The sequence below is a fragment of the Eptatretus burgeri genome, chromosome 15 (genome assembly GCF_056783735.1).
Source record: "Eptatretus burgeri isolate ZD-2024b chromosome 15, Ebu_testis_v1, whole genome shotgun sequence".
NCBI lineage: Eukaryota > Metazoa > Chordata > Myxini > Myxiniformes > Myxinidae > Eptatretus > Eptatretus burgeri.
The window spans coordinates 62,905,312-62,927,811 of record NC_140975.1 but is presented as its reverse complement, the minus strand read 5'-3'; the positions used below and the strand labels follow the sequence as shown (position 1 = coordinate 62,927,811).

The window sequence follows — 22,500 nt, the reverse complement described above, 5'->3', positions numbered from 1 at the left end:
TTTTGTTTAACACAGTTTCGCTTATCATAAGGTTTTCCAGGAACGCAACCCTTGCGAAAAGCGAGGACTTACTGTAATTTATAAATGAAGAAACGAGCTCCTGTCAATTGTGATATATATTTTCGGAACAGTGCGATTGTTGTTACAACATAAAAAGCTTCACCAAAAATTAATTTGTGTTTTAATTTCGACTGTAACAACAACGATTTATTTGTGGAATTCTTCAATTCAAAGGTAATTTACTTGCTAGAAGGTGAACGTAGAAGAAGGTGAACAACGGGGCTTGAACTCGGGACCTTTTGGATCCCAAGCTGCTGCCCTAACCACTGCGCCAACACCAGGCTCAACAAGAAGAAGAAGAAGAAGAAGAAGAAGAAGAAGAAGAAGAAGAAGAAGAAGAAGAAGAAGAAGAAGAAGAAGAAGAAGAAGAAGAAGAAGAAGAAGAAGAAGAAGAAGAAGAAGAAGAAGAAGAAGAAGAAGAAGAAGAAGAAGAAGAAGAAGAAGAAGAAGAAGAAGAAGATGATGATGATGATGATGATGATGATGATGATGATGATGATGGTGAACGTGAACGTGGAAACATTGGTTCAGTTTGAAAGCCGATTTCCTTGAATCCCGATTGAGCACGATCCTGTTTTTTTCGCGATGACATTTTATGGACCTCAACGATCGCATTATAACAGGGCCACACTGTCGTTTATCATTATGAAGTATTATGTACTGTACAGTGTATATCATTGTATGTGCTATTTTTATGCGACTGGCTGCGCGACGTTGGCTACATCACTCGGCGATAGGAATTTTTCAGCTACATTTTTTTTTCATTTTTTTTTTTTTCAGAGCTGGCAGATCCGTCGTTGCCCGGAACGTGGTTAAGCGGCGCATGACTGTATATATATATATATATATATATATATATATATATATATATATATATATATATATATATATATATATATATATATATATATATATATATATATATATAGTTACGAATTTGGAATTCAATTGCACACAACATACAGGTTCCTTTAGTCAGCTATGTCGATAAGTGCTTGTTCCCTCGATAGCTCACCTTCCATTGTTTAAATGTTTAGAAATCGATTAGATGCGCTGCGGATCGATTTAATATTTCGGGAACGAACAATGGAGACATCCCTCCCCCTCTTCTGCGAAGAGGAAGAAGAGCCCTTCCGTCCCGTGATTCATGACGTCAACAACTCCCTCCCACCCGTGGTTGAGCGGGGGATGGATCACGAGGGCATGAGTCATGCCGGGCGCGGGGGAGGGGGGCGGAGAAGGATAAAGAGGAGATCCTTTCTTTTTGTTCGGGTTCTGCATCGTTCAGCAGACCTTCGGGTCCTGTTTGGCTTTTGTTAGGGTTGAGGCCTTCGGAAGCTTTTTGCTTCTGCAGAGGAGTTGTTCAGCAGAGCTTCGGGTCCTGCTTGGCTCGGTAGGCTTTTTGGAGAGCTGCTTTGTTTTGGAAGGAAGTTGAGCCGGTTGCTCGGCTCGAGCTGCGAATGGTGGCTTCTTCTTCTTCTTGGTTCATGGAGCTCTTTGTTCTCCATTTGATTCCCGGCTTGGTGCGACTCATCGACCTCTTCTTGGAGGTGGTTCATTGGGGAAGCGACGCATCGACGGGAAGGGTCGGCGCCTCGTCTCACCAGCATGTGTTGAGAAGCGCGGGAGGATTCGCGGGAGCTCGGGAAGGATCGCAGCTCACGGCTATTGGGTCCAGCTCGCTCTCGCTGGAGCCCGGGTCCGAACAACTTGAAGACCACACGAGGTGGAGAGGTTCGAGATAGGTTCTGGGTTTCAGCTCATCTGTCCTCCGAGTTGGAGCCCGTTTTTAAAGGCCTCGGCCACCATTACTTGGGTGTGTGTGTGCGTATGCGTGTCCGTGGGCCCGTCTAATAAGTAGGAAATTGTTAAGTGCTTTGTGTGCTGTAAGTGTTTGCATTGCATTTCGTATAGTCAGAATAGTTCTGCTTTTACGTGCTTCCCTAGTTCCCCATTATTGTTAATAAATACCCAAATTGTTAAATGTTTTCAGCTCGTCACGTCGATTCTTTCATTGATTGATCAGTTTGTGTGTTGGGAGTTAGAAAGGCGTTGGTTTGCCGTAAAAGGGCGAAATTTGGACCGACGGTTCTCGGTGATTAAGCCGCTCGGGATCGCACACGGGACAGGCTCGCCTCGGCGGTTTGTTCCGTACGAGTTCCTTCGAGGGTGGAATACCCCGGTAGTTGGATCACGTGGGTATTTAGGTACATTGAAGATTGGCAATCGACCCTACCCCACCTGATCTGCCCATTGGCGTATTTCGGTTTTGTACAAGGACCCGTCGACTCGGACTTATCCGGGCGGCGATCTATATTCCGGGCGATCAGTCAGGCCGACTCGACTTGCGGCTCCGTCAGAGCAGTCGGTTCGCGCCGACCCCCGGCACCGTAACAATATATATTTGAATAACCACATTGTATGTGTTTATTACGTCTGATACCCAAGGTGGATGAAAGTTATGTTTTCACCCCTGTCTGTTTGTCTGTCTGTATTTCTGTGAGTAGGATATCTCAAAAAGTTATTACGGATTTGGATAAAACTTAGTGGACGGGTTGAGTGTCTGCCAATGACGAATTGATTCGATTTTGTTGAAGATCCAGATCCGGACGCTGGAATTTTTTAAGTGATTCTTCACCATTGAGCGATAGGACCAAAAATGATATATAGCACGATATCTCAAAAAGTTGAGAACGGATTCGGGTGAAACTTGGTGGATGAGTTGGGTAGTGGACAAGAACAAGCCACTTAGATTTTGGTTCAGGTCCGGATGCAGATCCCACCGATGAGTGGAAATTCAAAACGCAAACTGTTCACCCTGCCGGAGGTAAGCGCCCTACTGAGTGCCCTTCCAGTTAATTCTGAGATGTTACAGCAAATTATTTGATTGCATGCACTTCGACTTGCACGTTTGAGGTCATTCAATGTCTATAGTCTTCCAAAACAGGATACAGAGTCCAATGCTTCATTCTGATCACTAATATTACAACAGCTGGAGAATAATGTTACAACAGGGAAAATATTTCAGTTCGATGTTACATAGCGGTGGATGTTAAGAATAAATCGCTGTGAGGAGTTGTGTCAAACTACACGGATTTTTGCAGGAGGTGCATTGATGACAGATAAAACTTATTTTCTAACTCAGAACATTTGAGTTATCGCATGCTTGTTCGGATCATGGGTTTCCCAAAATAAGATGGATTTCAGTGTGAGTTGGATTCAAATAAGATGGCAAACTCTCAGATCTGGTTTTCTGACATCTGTTTCATTTCCAATGATGAGTCCAATTACTGTCGTTCGTTTTTCTCTCCGTACCTTTGACGTCCTCACTTTTTATGCCCATGGCTAATAGAAACTCAAATGGTTGTTGACTGATGGAATGGTATTTCTGCCATCCATGGTTGACATATTGGTCAGCATGTAATAGAGTATTTGTTGAATGTATTTTCTGTTAATTTTCCTGACTGTCATGTCATGCTCTCTTTGGTGATTATATACTGTATACATATATATATATATATATATATTGTTGTGGTTACCAGATTCGCAAACCACCATTCAGGTCCCTTAGGTGAGGTATCTCGGTAAGTGCATGTGTAGTTAGGCCCAAACCCGTTGTCTAGTGGGAATACATGTCATTTATACGAGCTGCGACTCTTCAGGATAGCCGTTTTTCTTTTACTATCTTTATTTTGGACCAACCGCCATGATCACAACCACAACATCAACCACCGACCACAACCACCGCTTCACCACAACCGCCACGACCTTTACCGTCACAACTCGCCACCATCGCATCACCGTCATCTCGCGCCACTCATGGGCACCGATGCTGGACTCGTGTAGGGCGCACGTTGAACAGCGTGTACAAAATCACGGATTTTCTGCTTCAAAAACGGATCAAAAACGACACACGCCCACTTTTTGCCGTCCAATCGGTGAGCGAGGGCGATTTGGCCCCGCCTCCAGAACGATCGATATATGCAAATTTGTGGATCAAAAAGCCTTCACGCCCACTTTTTCTCGGGCCAATGGGGAGCGAGGTGAAAGGTCAAAGGGAGGGGGTCAAAGGCGAAGTTACGGGGGGATAAAAAGGACGGTGTTCGTCAGTCAGCAAGACGGAGTCGAACAAAAAGAGAGTCGCAAACAAGAACGGGTCGGAGAGTCAAGAAGAGGAGAGTCGGAAGCAGAGGGTCAAGACTTCGCGGGCGGTGGAGCTGCTCGTCGTGTGCGTTGGAGTCGGAACGGAGGGGACGGAGCTGTGGAAAGGCGGCGACATCGGACGAGGGGGTGCTCGCGTCGGTGCCAGGAGCTGCACGTCCGCGGGAGGCCGGCAGCGCGACCTGGCCGAGGTGGAGACGCACACCAGGGATAATAAAGATCCTCTATACCCCGAGCATCAGCAACCCCCCTCCTGTTTCCCCCCGCGCTGAGATAGTGCGACCAAGGGGGCCCCGTTCCCACCCCCTGCCAGGCACTGTCCACGAGGCCCGCGGAGAGAGGCGCCATCGCCGCTCCGCATCTCATCACCAGACGGGTAGGCCCGACCCGGTCTCGGCCTCAGGCCTACCCCATTCTTGGGGGATTTCTTTTCCTTGGTTTTGGGTATGTGTTGTCGGCGCCGTCTGTGAAGTAGAATTGTATAAGTGTTGCCGTGTGCTCGGTAGTCGGTATTAGCTCTGCACTGTGTTTTCACTTTTATGTTTGATTTTTGTGTAAATGGAATTGTGTTTTCTCTTTTTTGTGTGCATTTGGTGGAATTGTATTTGTGTGCTTTCCGTTCGTCGCGAATAAATGTGCTTTATTGTTGAACTGTTCTCCCGCTTCGCTTCGTCTTTTCCTCCATTGAATCCCCATCTTGCTTCACGTAAAGTGTTGGTAGTGGGCTGAATACGCCCGATAATTAATCGAACCGTCGAGGTCGACGATAACACCGCTCGGTTATTCTGATAGTACGGAACGGGTCGCTTAAGTGGCCCGTGTCCGAAGTCGACCTGCGGCGAGGTGCGATCGCCCGGTCTACCCTCCGCGTGGGTACTTAGGTAGTTCGAATTTGGCGAGCAACCCTATCCCACGCGGGGGCTGATTGGCTCGATCGCGGTGAGACCGAAAGGTCCACCCGTGACTGGTTCCCGGCGTTAGTCCGAGAGGGTCACGACTGGATTGTCCGTCCGGTGGGCGACGTGCCGCGATTCGAGTTACGTGGCCGTCAGCACGCCGGCGGGCGCGAAGACCGCAACACTGGTGTCAGGAGTGGGATACAAATTCATCGCCCTCCTCACGGCACTGGTATCGGAGAACAGGAAAACGGGCTCTCCTGTCTCCGGATAAATTTACGGGAATCGGTCCAGGGGTGAGAGAAGCGACCCCCGATTCCCTCCAAATTACGAGCGAGCAAATTAACCCTTCACGAGAAGCAAGATGGCGTCTCAAGGCGAGCGGGAGCCGGGGGTATTAGAAATGGATGTAGAATGTGTAGAATCCATGGCTCAGGATGGAATCCCCGAGCAGGAAATGTTGATTGTGCAGGAACACGAACTCGCCCAACTGAACCCAGGGCCCGAGGTGGGTGCGGCAGCGGCCGCAGTGTATGACACCTCCCCCCCCCCTCTCCACCAAAACCCTTCCCCAACCCTTGCCGAAACGACTCAGCTGAGTGCATCCAACATGGCCCAGCTATGCGCCATGCTGGCGGCAATGAACGAAAAGATGAATGCGAAAATGATCGAAAAAATGGATGCAAACACAAACGAAATGAAAGAAATGAACAAGCAAATAAACGGAATGGAAGCAAACATGAGGGAAGAAATGAAAGAGCTGCGGGGTGAGACGCAGAACATGGGCCGAAGCCTGCAGGCGGGCATGAAGGCCGTGACCGGGGAGATAAAAATGGCGACTCCACGTGTGGGAGCAAACGAGCTGGATGGGGGTGCAACGGCTGACAGGCCCGCGGTGGAGGCGGGTGAAAAAATAATTCGTGGAACGTGTTGGGCGAGGGTCGTGACGATGACCGAAAGGGAAAAATTAAATGGGGAGACCAAAACGTGTGAGACGAGACACGAGGTGACGACAACAGAAATAATAGTTGAGACAAGGGAGGTAAAGGGTGAAGAGTTGGCAGAGACACGGGAGATGGGAACGATAGAGGGAAGACTACACGATGAAGACGGGGTAAGTGACGCGCACACACACACGGAGGTAGTGGAGGACAATGGGGGTGAGCTCGCGGAGCGTGTAGGGACCCGGTGCGAGCAGCGGGATGGCCTCCTCCAGGAACGAGGGGAGGGAGTATGCCCCCTTGAGGCGAGTCACGACCAGGTGAGTTCGGTCGTGTTTTGCGAGGTTGAGGGGACGAGTGCTGTGGACGGGTGCACGGAGAGCTTGGGGGGTGTAGAGGCCCCGGAGACCCTTGTGGGGACACAAATCCCCAGTGTGGTTGTCCCTGTGTGTGTGGTGCAAGGTGTGAGTGCGTCCCCGTGTGTGGAAGCGACCCCGTGTGTAAGTGGTGTGGTGGCGATGGTGCCAGAGTACGTGCTTCCCAGCACGCCGTGCGTGGGTGAGGCACCGTGTGTGAGTGAGGCCGTGTGTGTGAGTGAGGCACCGCGGGTTAGTGCCCCCGCGTGTGTGGATGAAACGGCCAGTATGGATGAGGCACCGCGGGTGAGTGCCCCCGCGTGTATGAGTGAGGCACGGTGTGTGGATGAGGCACAGCGGTTGAGTGCCCTCGCGTGCGTGGGTGAGGCACCGCGGGTGAGTGCCCCCGCGCGAGTGAATGGAGCACCACGTGTGAGTAGTATGGTTTGTGTGAGTAGTGAGGCACGCGTGAGTGAACGGCCGTGTGCAAGGGAGACCGTGTGTGTGAGAGAGCGGTATGTGAGGGAGATGTCGGTTGGCATGCGGGAGCACGCAGCCGCGTCTCCCCGTGTGAATGTGATGGAGTGGACTGTGTGCGTCGTAACACGCAGGTGTGCGTGGGTTGAATGGCGACAACGAAGGCGACATGAGAAGAAAGAAAGCCGGGTAGCGGCTGTAGTTGTTTCGAGGACCGTGCCGGGTTCACCCAGCAGTGAGCACGAGGTTCGTGCTGTGCAACGCACGAGACCGCCACGTGCTCGCTTGCGAGAGTGAAGTCCCGGTCCGGAAACGCACGTGGTGGATTTGCCGATCCCGCGGACGGACAAAGTTTAGGCAGGTAAATGGATTTGGACCGGACGGGTTCTCCACGCGATCGTGTGTGTTCAGCTCCAACGGGCAAAGCACATGTGTTCGCGTGGGGAACCCCTCGAGACGTGTGGCTTGTGTTTTTTTTTTATGCGCACGGTGACGTCATGGCTGCACGTGGGGTTGGAATCCGGCAGGAGGGGTATCTCTGCCGGATGGTCCCGTCCAAGGAGGGACGAGGAACACGTGCAGCTGCATGACGTCACGGGCAGGTGCAAAGTGCGCGAGCTCTGAGTTGCCGCGCAGGTGCTGGGCATGAAAAAAAAAAAGGGGAAAAACAAGCCTCACTTTCGGGTGTACAGGATTCCTGGGCAAGGGGTGGAAGACCCCCTTGACCTGGGCACAGGATGAAAACTAGTTAGGGGGAAGGGTTAGCTTAGTTAGACCGACTTCATGGGGCAGGGGTAAGTCCTCATGGAGTCCGTGGAATGGATTAGTTAGAGGGATTGTAGCCAGATTTCGGTTGGGAAATAAAATGATTGATTTGGAGACCGTGACAGACTTGTGAATGTGTAGAGGGGACGTAGCTTAGCTACGTAGTGTTAAAAGGAACGTGCTACTAGTTTAAGGGACGACGTGGGAGCACGAGTTAGTTAGGGGAGGTAGTTAGGAGGATGGCAGAGTTCAGCGGTGTGTGTGTTGAAGAGTTGTGGGTTGTGAGGTGAGTACGTGTACATGTTGAGTGAGTGAGGCCAGCGGGTCTGTGTGTGTGGAGCGAATGGGGAATGCATGGTGCGATGAGTGATTGGGGGGAGGAGTGACTCCCGCCCAAGGGACCCCGGGGTCAGAGTAAAGTGAGTTAGCTGGGTTAGTCAAATTGAAAAATGGAGGTCGTTTTGTTGTTGGTGGGAAAGTAGGCTCGAGACCCATTTGGAGGGGTGCAGGAGCCCTGTTGACGGGCTTGGGAGCGTGGCTGCGAAAGGTGAGTATCGCTGAGTGGGTACCCCGGGCACCAGGCTAGTCGGCCGCGGTAGGCCATGGGCCCATGGGGGGCCGGGATAGAGTAGTGGGCACGGGTGCGCCTGCTTGGTGCGGGGGCCCGGGCGCCATTAGCCGCGTGGGCAGTGTTGTGGGCACGGGTGACCCTCGGAAAGGGGCCCGGGAGGCCGGCCTGCCACGTGTGCGTTTCAGGGGAGGTGCCATGGGGGGCACTCCCCGGTGTTAGGGAGCTGGTAGGCTCGGAGGCAGTGTAGTGCCCGGGGGTGCCATAGCGGGAGAATCGGCAGAGGGTCGTGCCTGCCAAAGGGAGCCACGTGTCCCAGCCAGGAGACCGTGTGAGGGCACGGAGAGAAAATTGGGGGGCGAGGCCCGAAATTGTGAGGACACCAACACAGGCGACGGGAATCTGGGTTGTTAGAACCAATAGTTTAAGCGAGAGGCGCTTGTTGAAAGCCCCGGGGTAGTTTAACAGTTAAATGGTTAGGGTAGATTAGGAGATGTACCCCTCCGCACCATCCATCCCCTCGCTGTCGTTGTGGGCCGCTGGACCCACTTGGTTATAGATCGCCGAACTCTGGGGAGGCCATTCTGAGGCTTCGTTGGGCCTCGACACAGGACGTTAGCTCTCCCTTATTCCCCTCCGGGAAGGGAACGTAAGGGTTGGGAGTAGGCTAGGTGACAGTATAGGTTAGCCGAACAAGGACGATAAAGGGGGTTAGGGGACGATTTATAGTGGGGAAGTAAAAATAAAAACAACAAAAAAAATAAGTGGGGGCTAAATTGGTTTTTCACAAATTAAGGGAGTGGGTATGTACAGTGACAGGCAAAGGCGATAGGTTGGGAGGGAGACAGGTAGGTAGGTCTGAGCCCGCCTTCCGAGTGGCCAGCACCACCGCACTCCCTCCACCAACCTCCACTGAACGGCAAAGGCTGGCCAACTTCATCGGCTGGCCGTGTTTTGCTGCAAGGCAGAGGCCGGCTAACTTCATCGGCAGCTGTTGTTGTGCTGCAAGGCCTGTACCGGCCAGTTCATCTGCTGGCTGTTTTCTTCAAGGCCTGTGCCGGCCAGTTCATCTGCGGGCTGTGTTTGCCTGCAGCGGCCTTCTTCTGCGGGCTGTGTTTGCCTGCTCACCTTTGCCATGCCATGCCCACTGCCCACGTTCACCAGCCCCGTTCAATTTTTGCTTTGCCCCCCCCTGTTCATTTCCATGTGCGCCAGGATCAAGGCAACAGTTTGCAAGCTGCGAGAACTGCCCTGTTGGCAGCTACAACACGGGCCTGCAGTGGCGGCCCGTGCACCGTGTTTGCGTCCATCCATTCATCCATCCATTCGTTGTGCTCATTGCGTGTGCCACTTGAGCTGGCACGGGGACTGCGTTGTGCAGCCCATGCACCGTTGTGGTTCACTGCATTCAGTTCAAACCGTTCATGCATCCATTCGTTGTGCTCATTGCGTGTGCCACTTGAGCTGGCACGGAGACTGCGTTGTGCAGCCCAAGCACCGTTGTGGTTCACTGAGTTCAGTTCAAAAGGGAAGGCCTTGGACTGCGTGTGAGCAGCCAGCCACGTTCCCTGTCACCTGCATTGTTTGAGCCAGAGACTGCATGCGGGCAGCCTGGCTCCCTGCTAACTGCTTTCTTTTTGCAGAGTTCAATGATCCTGGGCCATGGTTTAGTGTAAAATTTGTAAGTTAAGGTTAAGATGTACTGTACATATGAGTGCGCCCCCGGCATGTATGTCTTAGCGCCGGCAATTTTATTTAAGTCGTCCGTGTGAGTGAGTTTGTTTAGATAGTTACGCAGCCCGCAGGTTATTTATTTTGGGGACACGAATACCATGAATGTCGCACTCAGGGATCCGTAGGTAAAATGTACTAGGGGAAAACTACACATGATGGCACACGAAAATTTGACGACTCGGGACGAGTCTGTAAAAAGGGAAGGGGGTAGTGTTGTGGTTACCAGATTCGCAAACCACCATTCAGGTCCCTTAGGTGAGGTATCTCGGTAAGTGCATGTGTAGTTAGGCCCAAACCCGTTGTCTAGTGGGAATACATGTCATTTATACGAGCTGCGACTCTTCAGGATAGCCGTTTTTCTTTTACTATCTTTATTTTGGACCAACCGCCATGATCACAACCACAACATCAACCACCGACCACAACCACCGCTTCACCACAACCGCCACGACCTTTACCGTCACAACTCGCCACCATCGCATCACCGTCATCTCGCGCCACTCATGGGCACCGATGCTGGACTCGTGTAGGGCGCACGTTGAACAGCGTGTACAAAATCACGGATTTTCTGCTTCAAAAACGGATCAAAAACGACACACGCCCACTTTTTGCCGTCCAATCGGTGAGCGAGGGGCGATTTGGCCCCGCCTCCAGAACGATCGATATATGCAAATTTGTGGATCAAAAAGCCTTCACGCCCACTTTTTCTCGGGCCAATGGGGAGCGAGGTGAAAGGTCAAAGGGAGGGGGTCAAAGGCGAAGTTACGGGGGGATAAAAAGGACGGTGTTCGTCAGTCAGCAAGACGGAGTCGAACAAAAAGAGAGTCGCAAACAAGAACGGGTCGGAGAGTCAAGAAGAGGAGAGTCGGAAGCAGAGGGTCAAGACTTCGCGGGCGGTGGAGCTGCTCGTCGTGTGCGTTGGAGTCGGAACGGAGGGGACGGAGCTGTGGAAAGGCGGCGACATCGGACGAGGGGGTGCTCGCGTCGGTGCCAGGAGCTGCACGTCCGCGGGAGGCCGGCAGCGCGACCTGGCCGAGGTGGAGACGCACACCAGGGATAATAAAGATCCTCTATACCCCGAGCATCAGCAACCCCCCTCCTGTTTCCCCCCGCGCTGAGATAGTGCGACCAAGGGGGCCCCGTTCCCACCCCCTGCCAGGCACTGTCCACGAGGCCCGCGGAGAGAGGCGCCATCGCCGCTCCGCGTCTCATCACCAGACGGGTAGGCCCGACCCGGTCTCGGCCTCAGGCCTACCCCATTCTTGGGGGATTTCTTTTCCTTGGTTTTGGGTATGTGTTGTCGGCGCCGTCTGTGAAGTAGAATTGTATAAGTGTTGCCGTGTGCTCGGTAGTCGGTATTAGCTCTGCACTGTGTTTTCACTTTTATGTTTGCTTTTTGTGTAAATGGAATTGTGTTTTCTCTTTTTTGTGTGCATTTGGTGGAATTGTATTTGTGTGCTTTCCGTTCGTCGCGAATAAATGTGCTTTATTGTTGAACTGTTCTCCCGCTTCGCTTCGTCTTTTCCTCCATTGAATCCCCATCTTGCTTCACGTAAAGGGTTGGTAGTGGGCTGAATACGCCCGATAATTAATCGAACCGTCGAGGTCGACGATAACACCGCTCGGTTATTCTGATAGTACGGAACGGGTCGCTTAAGTGGCCCGTGTCCGAAGTCGACCTGCGGCGAGGTGCGATCGCCCGGTCTACCCTCCGCGTGGGTACTTAGGTAGTTCGAATTTGGCGAGCAACCCTATCCCACGCGGGGGCTGATTGGCTCGATCGCGGTGAGACCGAAAGGTCCACCCGTGACTGGTTCCCGGCGTTAGTCCGAGAGGGTCACGACTGGATTGTCCGTCCGGTGGGCGACGTGCCGCGATTCGAGTTACGTGGCCGTCAGCACGCCGGCGGGCGCGAAGACCGCAACAATATATATATATATATATATATATATATATATATATATATATATATATATATATATATATATATATATATATATATATATATATATATATATATATATATATTGTTACGGATCTAGAAACCATTTTCATTCAAACATACAGATGTCCCAAAAGTCAGTTATCCCATTAAGTACATGTGAGACAGGTCCCTTCCTTTTGTCTAGCGGGAGAATCAAAGGCATGCGTTGCGATTTCTTTTTAGGTAGGTTATTAAATCTTAACATCAAATGACTATCCCACAAACAAACCAACAACCTGCTACTGAACAAGCGCTTCACTCACTGAGCTGGCGACTCGCTGTCCGAGGCAGAATCGCTGGCAGTTCCTTCTCGGCTTCCACAAACTTTGTAACTTCTTTTTGACGAGTATGGGCACACATGGAGTGGGGGCAGGGTTTTCCTGGCATGGCTGAAACCCACCCAGAAAGGGCCAACCCATGGAGCCCCGTCCAATTAGGACAGACAGTGATGTCTGCTTCACCAAGCCCTGCCCCCGACGGGGGCTCTGTTGTTGCTTTTCTTTCGTTCTGAGGGGTTCGAGAGAGATTTCACCAGAGGAGTGTGTTGGTTGGGTGCGTCGCGTGTTGGAGCTGGGGACGGAGTCCAGTTGACTCAAGAAGGAGTCCAGCTCTCCGTGGCACAACGGATAGCGCATTGGACTTCTAGTGAAAGCAGCAATTCGCAGGTTGCGGGTTCAAGTCCCGCCACGCTCCGCAGACACAAGCCCCGTGCATGTGACTGTGGGCCGGGCTGCACGGCCATTGGCAGGTACCCCGCCAAACTGCGACCCCCCAGCTTGTCTCTCCTTCTCTGGCAGTGGGGGTCTTTTCAATAAAACATCTGAAAGTGTGTCTGAGTGTGTGGTCCCGTCTATTAAGTCGAACTGAATAAGTGTTATTCCACCATTGTAAATATTCCTCGTATATACGCGATAAGTCTTGCCTGTTTCTTTTTTACTGTAAATAAATGATTGTAGAAATGTTCCCAGTTCGTTCCCGTCCTTTCTTGCGTTGGTCCAGCATGGTTCGGATCTGGGTTTTAGCCGGGTTTTTATACCCGATAATCTGTTCATACCAGCCGGCATGGCTTTAGCAGTTTCTGCTCGACTGCACCCAAACCGGAGTTAATAGTCGGTAGATGGAACTTTACTGCAGCCGGTAGAGTGACCCGGTTCGAGAAAGGTGTGCCGAGGGCATGGTTCCCCAGTTGTTGAAATCGCGTAGTTAATGAGGTAAATTGGTTATAGAGAAAAAGACCCTATGCTATGCGGTTGAGATATTGGCGCCCACTGTCGGTTTTGCGACCCACCGGCTCACAGAGTTATCTGGAGCGACGGCCTACAATTCCGGGGAATCTGGTGGGAGGCGACGAACTTTCCCCACCTCGCGGTTGTTCTCACCACCAGTCCCCGGCCCGCAACAATAGTGACATTTGATGCACCACCAATATAGTATACAAGAGGGGGTACCATGTGCTGCCAGGGGGCAGGGGGTTCGGCAAGGGGGGGTGGGTGATACCCAGTGCTGCCTGGCTGGGTGAGCTTTTCCTGGTGGCGGGTTTGGGATGTGTTGGACATTGAAAAGCGATGGAGTTATTGGCCTCTCAGGGGTAACCTTTTGCCTGAAGGTCTGCGGCAACACTGCCTGACCCCACATCCCAATACACACTTTATAGCAGCCATTGGCGGCGTCAAAATGGATGTCAAGGCCAGCGTGTCGTAGCTTAAAACCTTGGCCAGATTATGATGTTCCCACCCCCAAAATTTGGGACCTATAGGTGCTACAGTTCGGCCGTGAAATAATCACATACAAACGCACAAACAAACACTTCAAAATATTTCCAAGATATATAGATAATATGTGTGTAAAGCTGTCAGGCTTTTTGACCCTCCACCCCCTTTTATATCTTTCATACATTCTCCATACTCCCCCTCTCTTCCCAACCTCCTTTAACTCTACTTATCTCGATTTCCTCCCTCTGATTCTTCCTTTCGCTTCCTGTTCTCAGTATACCACCCAATACTTTCCACCGTCCCACCATAAATGTATGTAATAATGCATGTAGCTGGTCCATTTGCAGAATGTTTTCAAGGTGTCCTCTACATGAAAACTGTTTGCACTTTACACCATTATATATAGCACATAATATTTGCCTCGTAGCATACAATGCTGCCGGTTGTTATAAATGTCTGATTTCTCACTCCACAAAACCAAGTTGGCTTCATGTACAATTGGCTGAGCCATGTGTATTTTTCTTCAACAATCGTCGTTCTTAAAAATTAAATAATTAACAGCAAAACGTTCACTTCTTCCATCCTTGATGCTCACATTGGAAGCTGATTTGCAACAGTTTTCATTTTGCTGAAGCTGTTTCACCTATTTCAAAACCGAATGCATAGTCATGATAACTTGCAGCAAGACCTAAAACCTTGCCCTTCACTGTAATCTTGCAGGCCAATTTTGGACACATCCACTCACAAGTAAGGTTGTGATGTCCAAATTGACCAATGTTACAAACGATGTTTGATTTTGAATTCCCCCCCCCCCACTCTCTTCCCAACCCCTCTCCACCAGGTTCATTAACGCAAGGCGCAGAATAGTCCAACCCATGATCGACCAGTCCAATCGGGCAGGTGAGGATTCACTGCAAAGTTCTCAGAATAACCGTCACCCTTAGCACAAACGAAACGGCCCGTTTTTTGGCCACCTTTTGGAGTTCCATGCTAATTCATTAAACGGCACTTGCTTGGTCCTACAAAATGCCAACGCACATCACTCGGGGACAGGGTGGAACCCCGCAAAGGTTATTTCAAATGGCCTCCATGACCTATCACGGGTGCAGCCTAGTGGTTATTGCAGCGGAGCGTCTACGTGAAGGTCACAGAAGCTTTGGTGGGCCGAGTTCATCATTTAGCCTCAAATGGGACAGGCAGCCTTGCAGCAGGAAGGTAATGACCATCACATACCCTGAGAGGCATTTTGCCTACTGGGAATGTTGCCTTTGCTACTCGTCAGCTGATTATTTCAAATGAAACAAGTTAACCCCAAAGGCTCTGAGGTCTGGATGAATTTGGTAGCAGTACGGTAGTGATGGATTGCCAGTTAGAAAGCATGGACGATACATCCAAGTATCATTACATAGCATGAGACCTCAAATTAAGATGTATAGGACATTTGATCAATCCGATCTCGATTCTCCAGATGAAAGGTGACAGTTTTGCAATATAATCACTTTCATCCATTTAGTCCCGATTTACAAATTAATGTAAGAAGCATCAAAACTAAATTTGGCTGAAATTTTCTTGTATATAAGAATTATTGATCGAACCTGTTCTGTTTGCATCTTGCACCATGTTGGGTCGGGACCTCGAAAGAGGCCACTTATGGAATAAGTATTTAAAGAGTTCCTGTGATATTTGGGCCAAGTACATGTAAGGAGGCCATGTAGGGGGAGTAAAGGGGAATGTGACACATGGTACACACAAGAGGGGTGGGACATGGTGGGGGGGAGGGGAGGGATGGTTGCAGAGGGCCAATAATTGTGCCATTTTGTGGACCTAACAATAACAAGTTCCCTTACAAGGAACTTCAATGCAGGTGGCCAATCAGCTCAACAAGCCTGCACAATGGTTGCCAAGCTACGGTTGCTTGTCCAGCTCTATCGCTTTTAAATGCTGAGCATCAAGCAAGGAAGCAGCACGTACCCTTTTTTAATGTCTTTGGTATGACTCAGCCACGGTTCGAACCGCTGACCGCCCAGACGCAGAGCAGACGCTCTAACCATCACATCACCGAGTCTGGTAATTATTTATATTTCCCCAAATCCGACATGGACGCCATTTGATCTCAGGTGTTGTAGTGTGGTGATATTCTTGAGGACCAAAAACACCTTCTAAGAATGGCTTGCAATTTTAGTGGTGAGAGAACTACAATCTACACTTGTTCTGAGACATGTAAGATCACATGCTACCTGTCCATTTCATGCATCAATAAAGACCTGCCCTTGCTCAGCGGTGGAACACAGCAAATTATATCCAGGCGTTTTGATGCGGGCACCGTACGGATGATGCAGATCTTACTGCTCCGGTATTCAAGACTCACGCACACGCCCCGAGGCCCATAAAGGCACAGTCGCAGCGGTTGAATGAGATTTTGCCACAAACGCTCGTGGAATATACCAGCTTTTGGAGCAGGTGAAAGCCGTCTTAAGAATTCCACTGGGATGGTACGATCAAACCGAGATCCAGGAAAATTGGAGACCACTTGACGATGATGGATTTTGTTTTTAAATTCATCGTGGAATGTGAATAACCGAGAACGGGTTATCCATACATTCTGCTTTCCCCCAGACTCTTGTCTGATCTCGCATACCCTGCCCCCTCAACCCCAACTCCGGCAGGATTCATCCAGCAACTCATCCCTCCTCTTTCGCCCGTGTGTTAACGTCCACCCATTTGTCCTCCTTTTGTTCCATATTTGGAAATGCTTCCCTGTTTTTTCCTTTGTTTTCTGCGCAGTTCTTCGGTTCTTCAAGTTGGCTGCTCAGCAGCATCCAAAACCATCTCGTGCAAACCCTATTCCTTCCCAACGGTCTTTTCTACCTTCGCTTTGCCCCACAGTCTATTTGCTTCGGTGCACTCTCGACTCAGAATGTTATCCTTCCACCGTCTATCATCCAACGTTTTCCATGAGCCTAATCATCGTACAGAGAGAAAAGCATGGGCGAGTTATCCATTCACTGCATTGTGCTTTTTCTTGATTTTTTTTTTTTCCAATCCAATCGATAATCCCTTGGATATCAGATCCGGGTTTTCCATAAAGAAGGTCTGCAGCTTTCTTTTTTTTTAAGATCAGGATAATGTTGATGCTTCGAGAACGTCTGCAGGTCATGGGAATGTTGCTTTCTTCATGAAGAAGACATTTGAGTCAGTTCCTTGCATTGCCACCTGTCGACATTCATCCTAATAGATTTTTGCTGAGCGTGTCAACAGGGAATAACGATAAGATCGACCTCAACCAAAAAATGTTGAGATGAAAGACTTTTTTTTTTGCTTTTTGATGAAAGACTCGATGGTGGTGTAATTTCCAGCCTCAATGGCATAATGGTTAGAGCGTCCGTCCTAAATGTGGGAGACTGGTGGTTCGAACCCTGGCCGAGTCGTACCAAAAACTTTTACAATGGTACCTCCTGCTTCCTTGCTTGACATTCAGCATTTATAAAAGGGTAGAGAGTACAGACAAACAGCCATAGGTTGGCATCTGTGGGGAGGAGAAAATTGCTCTTTAGGAAATATCCTGCCGAGTGTGGTGGTGTCGCTGGTACCCAGAGGGCCTCAGGAAGTGATGGCACATCCTCCAATTCAATGGCTGTGTTGAATTGCCTCGTCTAACAGTCCTGTGTTGTGTTTTGTGTATTTGGCTCTTTGTCCATGTGTGAGATGTGTGGGGCAGCTTCACTCGGAGCCTTCGATCATGTAAACAAAAAAAAAAAAAAAAAACAGAAGTCTGTGAAGGTTTCGTGTGAGCGTGTACAAGTGTGGAAGAGGATTGATGACAGAGACGTGCCTTTTGGTTCTTCCATGAACCTCGACTTTTAAAGAGGTGGAAAACAATGACAGGCAAATTATCGCAGCCAACATACTGCTTCATTCGTCCATCGTGAATGCACATTTGACTGGGATTCGTTTACGAACTTGGCCTGCTCATTGCATTGTCACTGACTGGGGCATATCTTTGCTGCTAATGAAGAATCCCTACACATTTTGGCAGAGATTTGGACAAGATGCCGGAAATAACTCTCCGTCGAAAGCCAGGTTTGATCTTTAATGTCCACCAGCAAATGTTTGCAGATGCTCCAGCTATTACCTGTGAGGTTCCAGCTTAACCTCCCACCTGAGGGACTTTGTGAGTCAACGCCCTGCCGCCGAAGCACCGATCATCGTCAGGTCGAGAATCAAACTCAGAGTAGATAGTTCAAATGCAAGGATGCCCTCCTCTGTGCCAGCTAACCACAGGACTAGCAGGATAGCCTCGAGCCTCAGAGGTACGCACACTCACCTCTGAGCTGTCTAGCCTGGGTTTGAATCTCGACCCCGCTATAAACTGTCATTCTGGTGTTTCACAGGCAGGGTGATTCATCAATGCGTGTGTCATCCCTCGGATGGATGTTAAACTGGGCGTCCTGTCTGCCGGCATTAGTTGGTGGATGTTAAAGATCCCACATTGTCCTTCGCGAAAAGCAGGTGAGTTATCGCTGGCACCCTGAACAAAGTACAAATTCCTGCTCCAACCTACAGGGGACACTACATCAGTGGCACAGCAGTTCCCCCAACACATAAAGCTACCCGAATCCAGGTTCCACATCTGAAAGAGGAAGAAAAATCCACTGATGGTTGACATATTGAGTGATAACAATGATATCATGGTACACAGAGAATGTTTCCATCTTATTCATGACCGTGCGTGCTCGTATGTGTGTGTACTTTCAGTGAGTCAAGGAGCTGGTTATAGTCCCGATGGACAGCATCTCGGTGGCTTCGTAATGGATGGGCAGCAACACATGGGAATCCGTCCCCAGGGTGAGCAAATCATTAAGTAAAAACTGTCCGGTGCACTTCATGGAAATGACATTCCACAAATCCGGCAAGTGTTCACCAATTTAAAAAATCAAAACCTAAATGAGTGTGGGAGGTGTACTAGAGCAGCCACTTGTTGAACCTGTTGGTACACTGACAGGTTGAGACTTGGATTGCGATCCAACAAACCACAACTCAGAATTATTCGTTGCAAGTCTCCTCTCTTTTTGACCCCTCCTGCACCCTCCTAACTCCAGCCACCCCCTACGTTCCCACCATCACACATCGGCTGTTTGTGCATTCTGCGTTCTTTTTTGCATCCTAGTATTTTACCGTATTGATTGAAACTCGCTTAATAGTTGGTCTCAGGCTCGGAATGAAAAGCCGCACGTCCAGCTCGCAATTCGAAGCGTTCCACACATGCTGCTCCGTTGTAGAAAAGGTGATTCAAATGGCAGGTCCCCGGGGTTCAAATTGAGCGAGCGATTGGGCCCAGAGCTGGGCCTCCGTGCGACCATTAGCCTTTCCCTGAGTCAGCCCAGCGGCCGAACAAGGCCCGTGCACTAGGTCACGGAGTGATGCGCAGGGGCCTCCGGGTTCCAGCAACCAGCAAATTTGCTCATCAACCTGACGAACGGCCATGACATGAAAAGCTGCGAGCAGATCAGACATTCACCCCCATGCCTTTCACGCCCTCTCTGCAGAGCTTGGTGCACCACAAAGGCATTGTGACCAAAGTGAAGCCATTTTATCTGGCTAACCTAGAGGTGGTGATCGATTCATCAAACTAGATTGCTTCTGGGTGGAAAAAAAAAAAATGATCGAGCGATATATTTAATTCTCCGGCACAATAATAACATAACATGAGTTCCTTTAGAAGGAACTTCAATGCAGGAGACCATTAGGCCCATCAAGCCTGGGCAATAGTTTGCCAACCTATGGTTGTTTGTCCATGCTCTAGTTTCATGCCAAGATCATCAAAGAGACTTTCTCATTGATACGTGACACCTGTTCCTCCATGTGTCCACCTTTCAGGAAGCTTGCTTTTTGATTGTCCAACCTTTTCCAAATTTCGACATTGCTGTCAAGATCATCAAGACCCCAACATTTATCGACAACTGGTTTATATTTCATTCAATCGATGGCTGAGAGTTTGGTTGTTTTTTGTTTTTTTTCTTGAATCTCCTTTCCATGGGAGTGGTGACTTTGACCTGATGCAAGATGCAAGAAGTTGCTTGGTGACGTCACAATTATTGTTTGTCCTCCCAAGTAGAAATGACGAGTTGCTCACGTGTCTGTGTATGAGAGCCGTCATTTGGAGCTCGGTCAGGTTGTGCTGAAGATCTGAGTCAACGATTCCAGGAGGGGGGTGAGCAGGAGGAGGGTGAGGAGGAGAAGGGGTGAGGGCATTAACTTCGTTGCATACTGTTGGTTGATGAGTCGTATCCACCCATGGAATCACCTGTGAACAGCGTCGGGCCAATCGGACTTCCAGCAACGCCTTGAGCCATCTGTAATTACTCTCCAGAAATTAAACACTCCATCGGAGAAAGACAATTACTGACGTTGATTACGAACTGGGAGCAATGGCACAGAAACCAGGGTGGAAAGGTGAGGCTTTGTGTCCCACGATCTGATTGCTGAGCTCGGACATTTCACGACGTTTTACCGCAAGTGATTATAATCGGCGATAAAGCGTTATCAAAGAGTGGCGACAATTTCAATAAACTGTAACCGTTCGGAGGGGCTGGTAGGAGAGAAGACATGTATGCACACTCGCCTCTTCGCCGGCAAGCCTGGGTTTGAATCCTGCTCCAACTATGAATTGTTATCCTGGTGTTTCGCAGGCAGGGCGAGGCATCAATGCGTGCGCCGTCCCTCGAATGGACGTTAAACTGGGTGTCCCGTTTTATAGCCGCAGTTGGGGGACGTTGAAGATTCACGAAGAGTAGGAAAGTTGTCACCGGCACGCTGGAACAAATTCCAAGTCCCCGCCTTGAGTGAGTGCTGGAAAGGCAATGGCAAACCACCCAGTGTCAACCGCACTCGAATCCAGGAATTGCTTTGACACTACTAACACCGTCTAAAGAGTATCTGCTTCATCGATGACGATGAAACGCTTGAGGTCTCTCGTGTGCAGCAAACTGTTGCTGAGGATCCAGCAAGTCCTTCAGATGGGACTTTAAGCCGGCCATCTTTTATCTGCAGTTACTTGGACTATATAAAGTAAAGGTCCCGTGGTATCTTGAAAATTATACAGTACATTAAACCCCTTGGTTGTTTTAGACTCTGGCTAAATACCTCCTACCTCTGAGTATCTACCTTTACGTAAGGATGAGTGTTGCATTGGGAGCAGCAAAGAAACAAACTTGCTTTTCTATAACGGATCCACCTTCTCAATTGCAGGGCCCATGGGTGGAATGGCCATGAATATGGGCATGGAGGGGCAGTGGCATTACATGTAACCCCAAAGCAAAGCAAAGGGAAAACAGCAAGGCATGAAGGTACGAGGGTCTCTGAACTTTCCAGGACATTTAATGGAATGTTTACCCGACGCAGCTCGACGTTTATACACACTGAGATCATTTGAACATCTCTCATCCTAATTTGAAAGAAAGTTTTGGTATCCTTTGTCGTTATAGTATTTTATTTTATTATATCTGTATGTATATGTAATATGTATATATATATATATATATATATATATATATATATATATATATATATTGTTTAATATTTATATATATATAAATATTATTAATTATATTTAAATTTAATTATATATATATATATATATATATATATATATATATATATATATATATATATATATATATATATATATATATATATATATATAGCCCCCATTAAAAATTCGAATTGGTCGGTTGTACATAAGCACTCGGCTTTCCGAGGGTATTCTCGTCTCGAGGTGGTAGATAACAGCCATTAATGAAGCCACAGGCTCGGAGGAGCTGCCAATGGAATGAAAAGTGTGAGATTGTAAAACGTGATGGGAAAAAAAAAAAAACATGACGTTTTTGTATTTAAATGGAAAATGATGATTAAGTGAGATTTTATCCGCAGCAATGTTATCATTTGTAGCTGGGACCATGACTTAATTGAGAACGGAACTTGTGTGGGTTGAATGGTGATTTCCTGTATGATACAGGTGATTTGATGAACTGTATACAGTGGTTGGGGAGAGAGAGGGAGAGGGAGAGAAAGATATATATATATATATATACATACACACACACACACAAGCTGAAATCAGTAAATCCTTGGCCTCAGGTGAAAATGTGTGACTGATTGACATACTTTCTCTTGATTAACAGTGCTCTACCCTCAATAATACACGTGGTAAAATTGTCAAAAAATGTATGTAACAAATAATGGTGTTGAAAATTTCTGGAGTGATGGGATAGTCTCGGCCCGAGAGGTACACACACCCGCCTCTGAGCTGTCTAGCCTGGTTTGTAATCTCGACCGAGTTATAAACCGTCCTCCTGGTGTTTCACAGGTAGAGCGATTCATCAATGTGTGCTCCGTCCATCAGATGGTTGTAAAGACAGAGGACCCATCTGTCAGCACTTGATGTAGGTGGACGTTAAAGATCCCACAGTGACTTTCATGAAGAGTAGGCGAATTATCGCTGGCATCGTGAACAAATTCCAATTTCCTGCCCTGACTGATTGCTGTCAAGAGTAGGATGATTGTGATGATGATGATGATAAATATTCCAGCATGTGCCATCCAAGCCACGAACAAAAATAAAACATTTGATTTCGTAATGACAACGTGTGTGTGTGTGTGTGTGTGTGTGTGTGTGTGTGTGTGTGTGTGTGTGTGTGTGTGTGTGTGTGTGTGTGTGTGTGTGTGTGTGTGTGTGTGTGTGTGTGTGTGTATACATATATACAGTATATTCTGAGACAATACCACCACCTGGAGGCAACCGCACACGGTGTTCAACACCAATAGAAGTGGCCTGTAGACGTGCAGAC

The 22,500-nt window shown here is 48.8% G+C and overlaps 1 protein-coding gene across 1 annotated transcript in view; it reads left to right on the top strand.

The window, feature by feature from the left end:
* Positions 1 to 22,500, top strand: part of MEIS2 (Meis homeobox 2) — a 262,036-nt gene that overhangs the window by 213,016 nt on the left and 26,520 nt on the right. The window contains exons 10-12 of the mRNA XM_085856336.1: positions 14,496 to 14,554; positions 18,410 to 18,499; positions 20,903 to 21,000. Coding sequence (XP_085712462.1) covers positions 14,496 to 14,554; positions 18,410 to 18,499; positions 20,903 to 20,961 — 208 coding nt within the window. The 3' untranslated portion in view covers positions 20,962 to 21,000. The remainder of the gene's footprint in view (positions 1 to 14,495; positions 14,555 to 18,409; positions 18,500 to 20,902; positions 21,001 to 22,500) is intronic.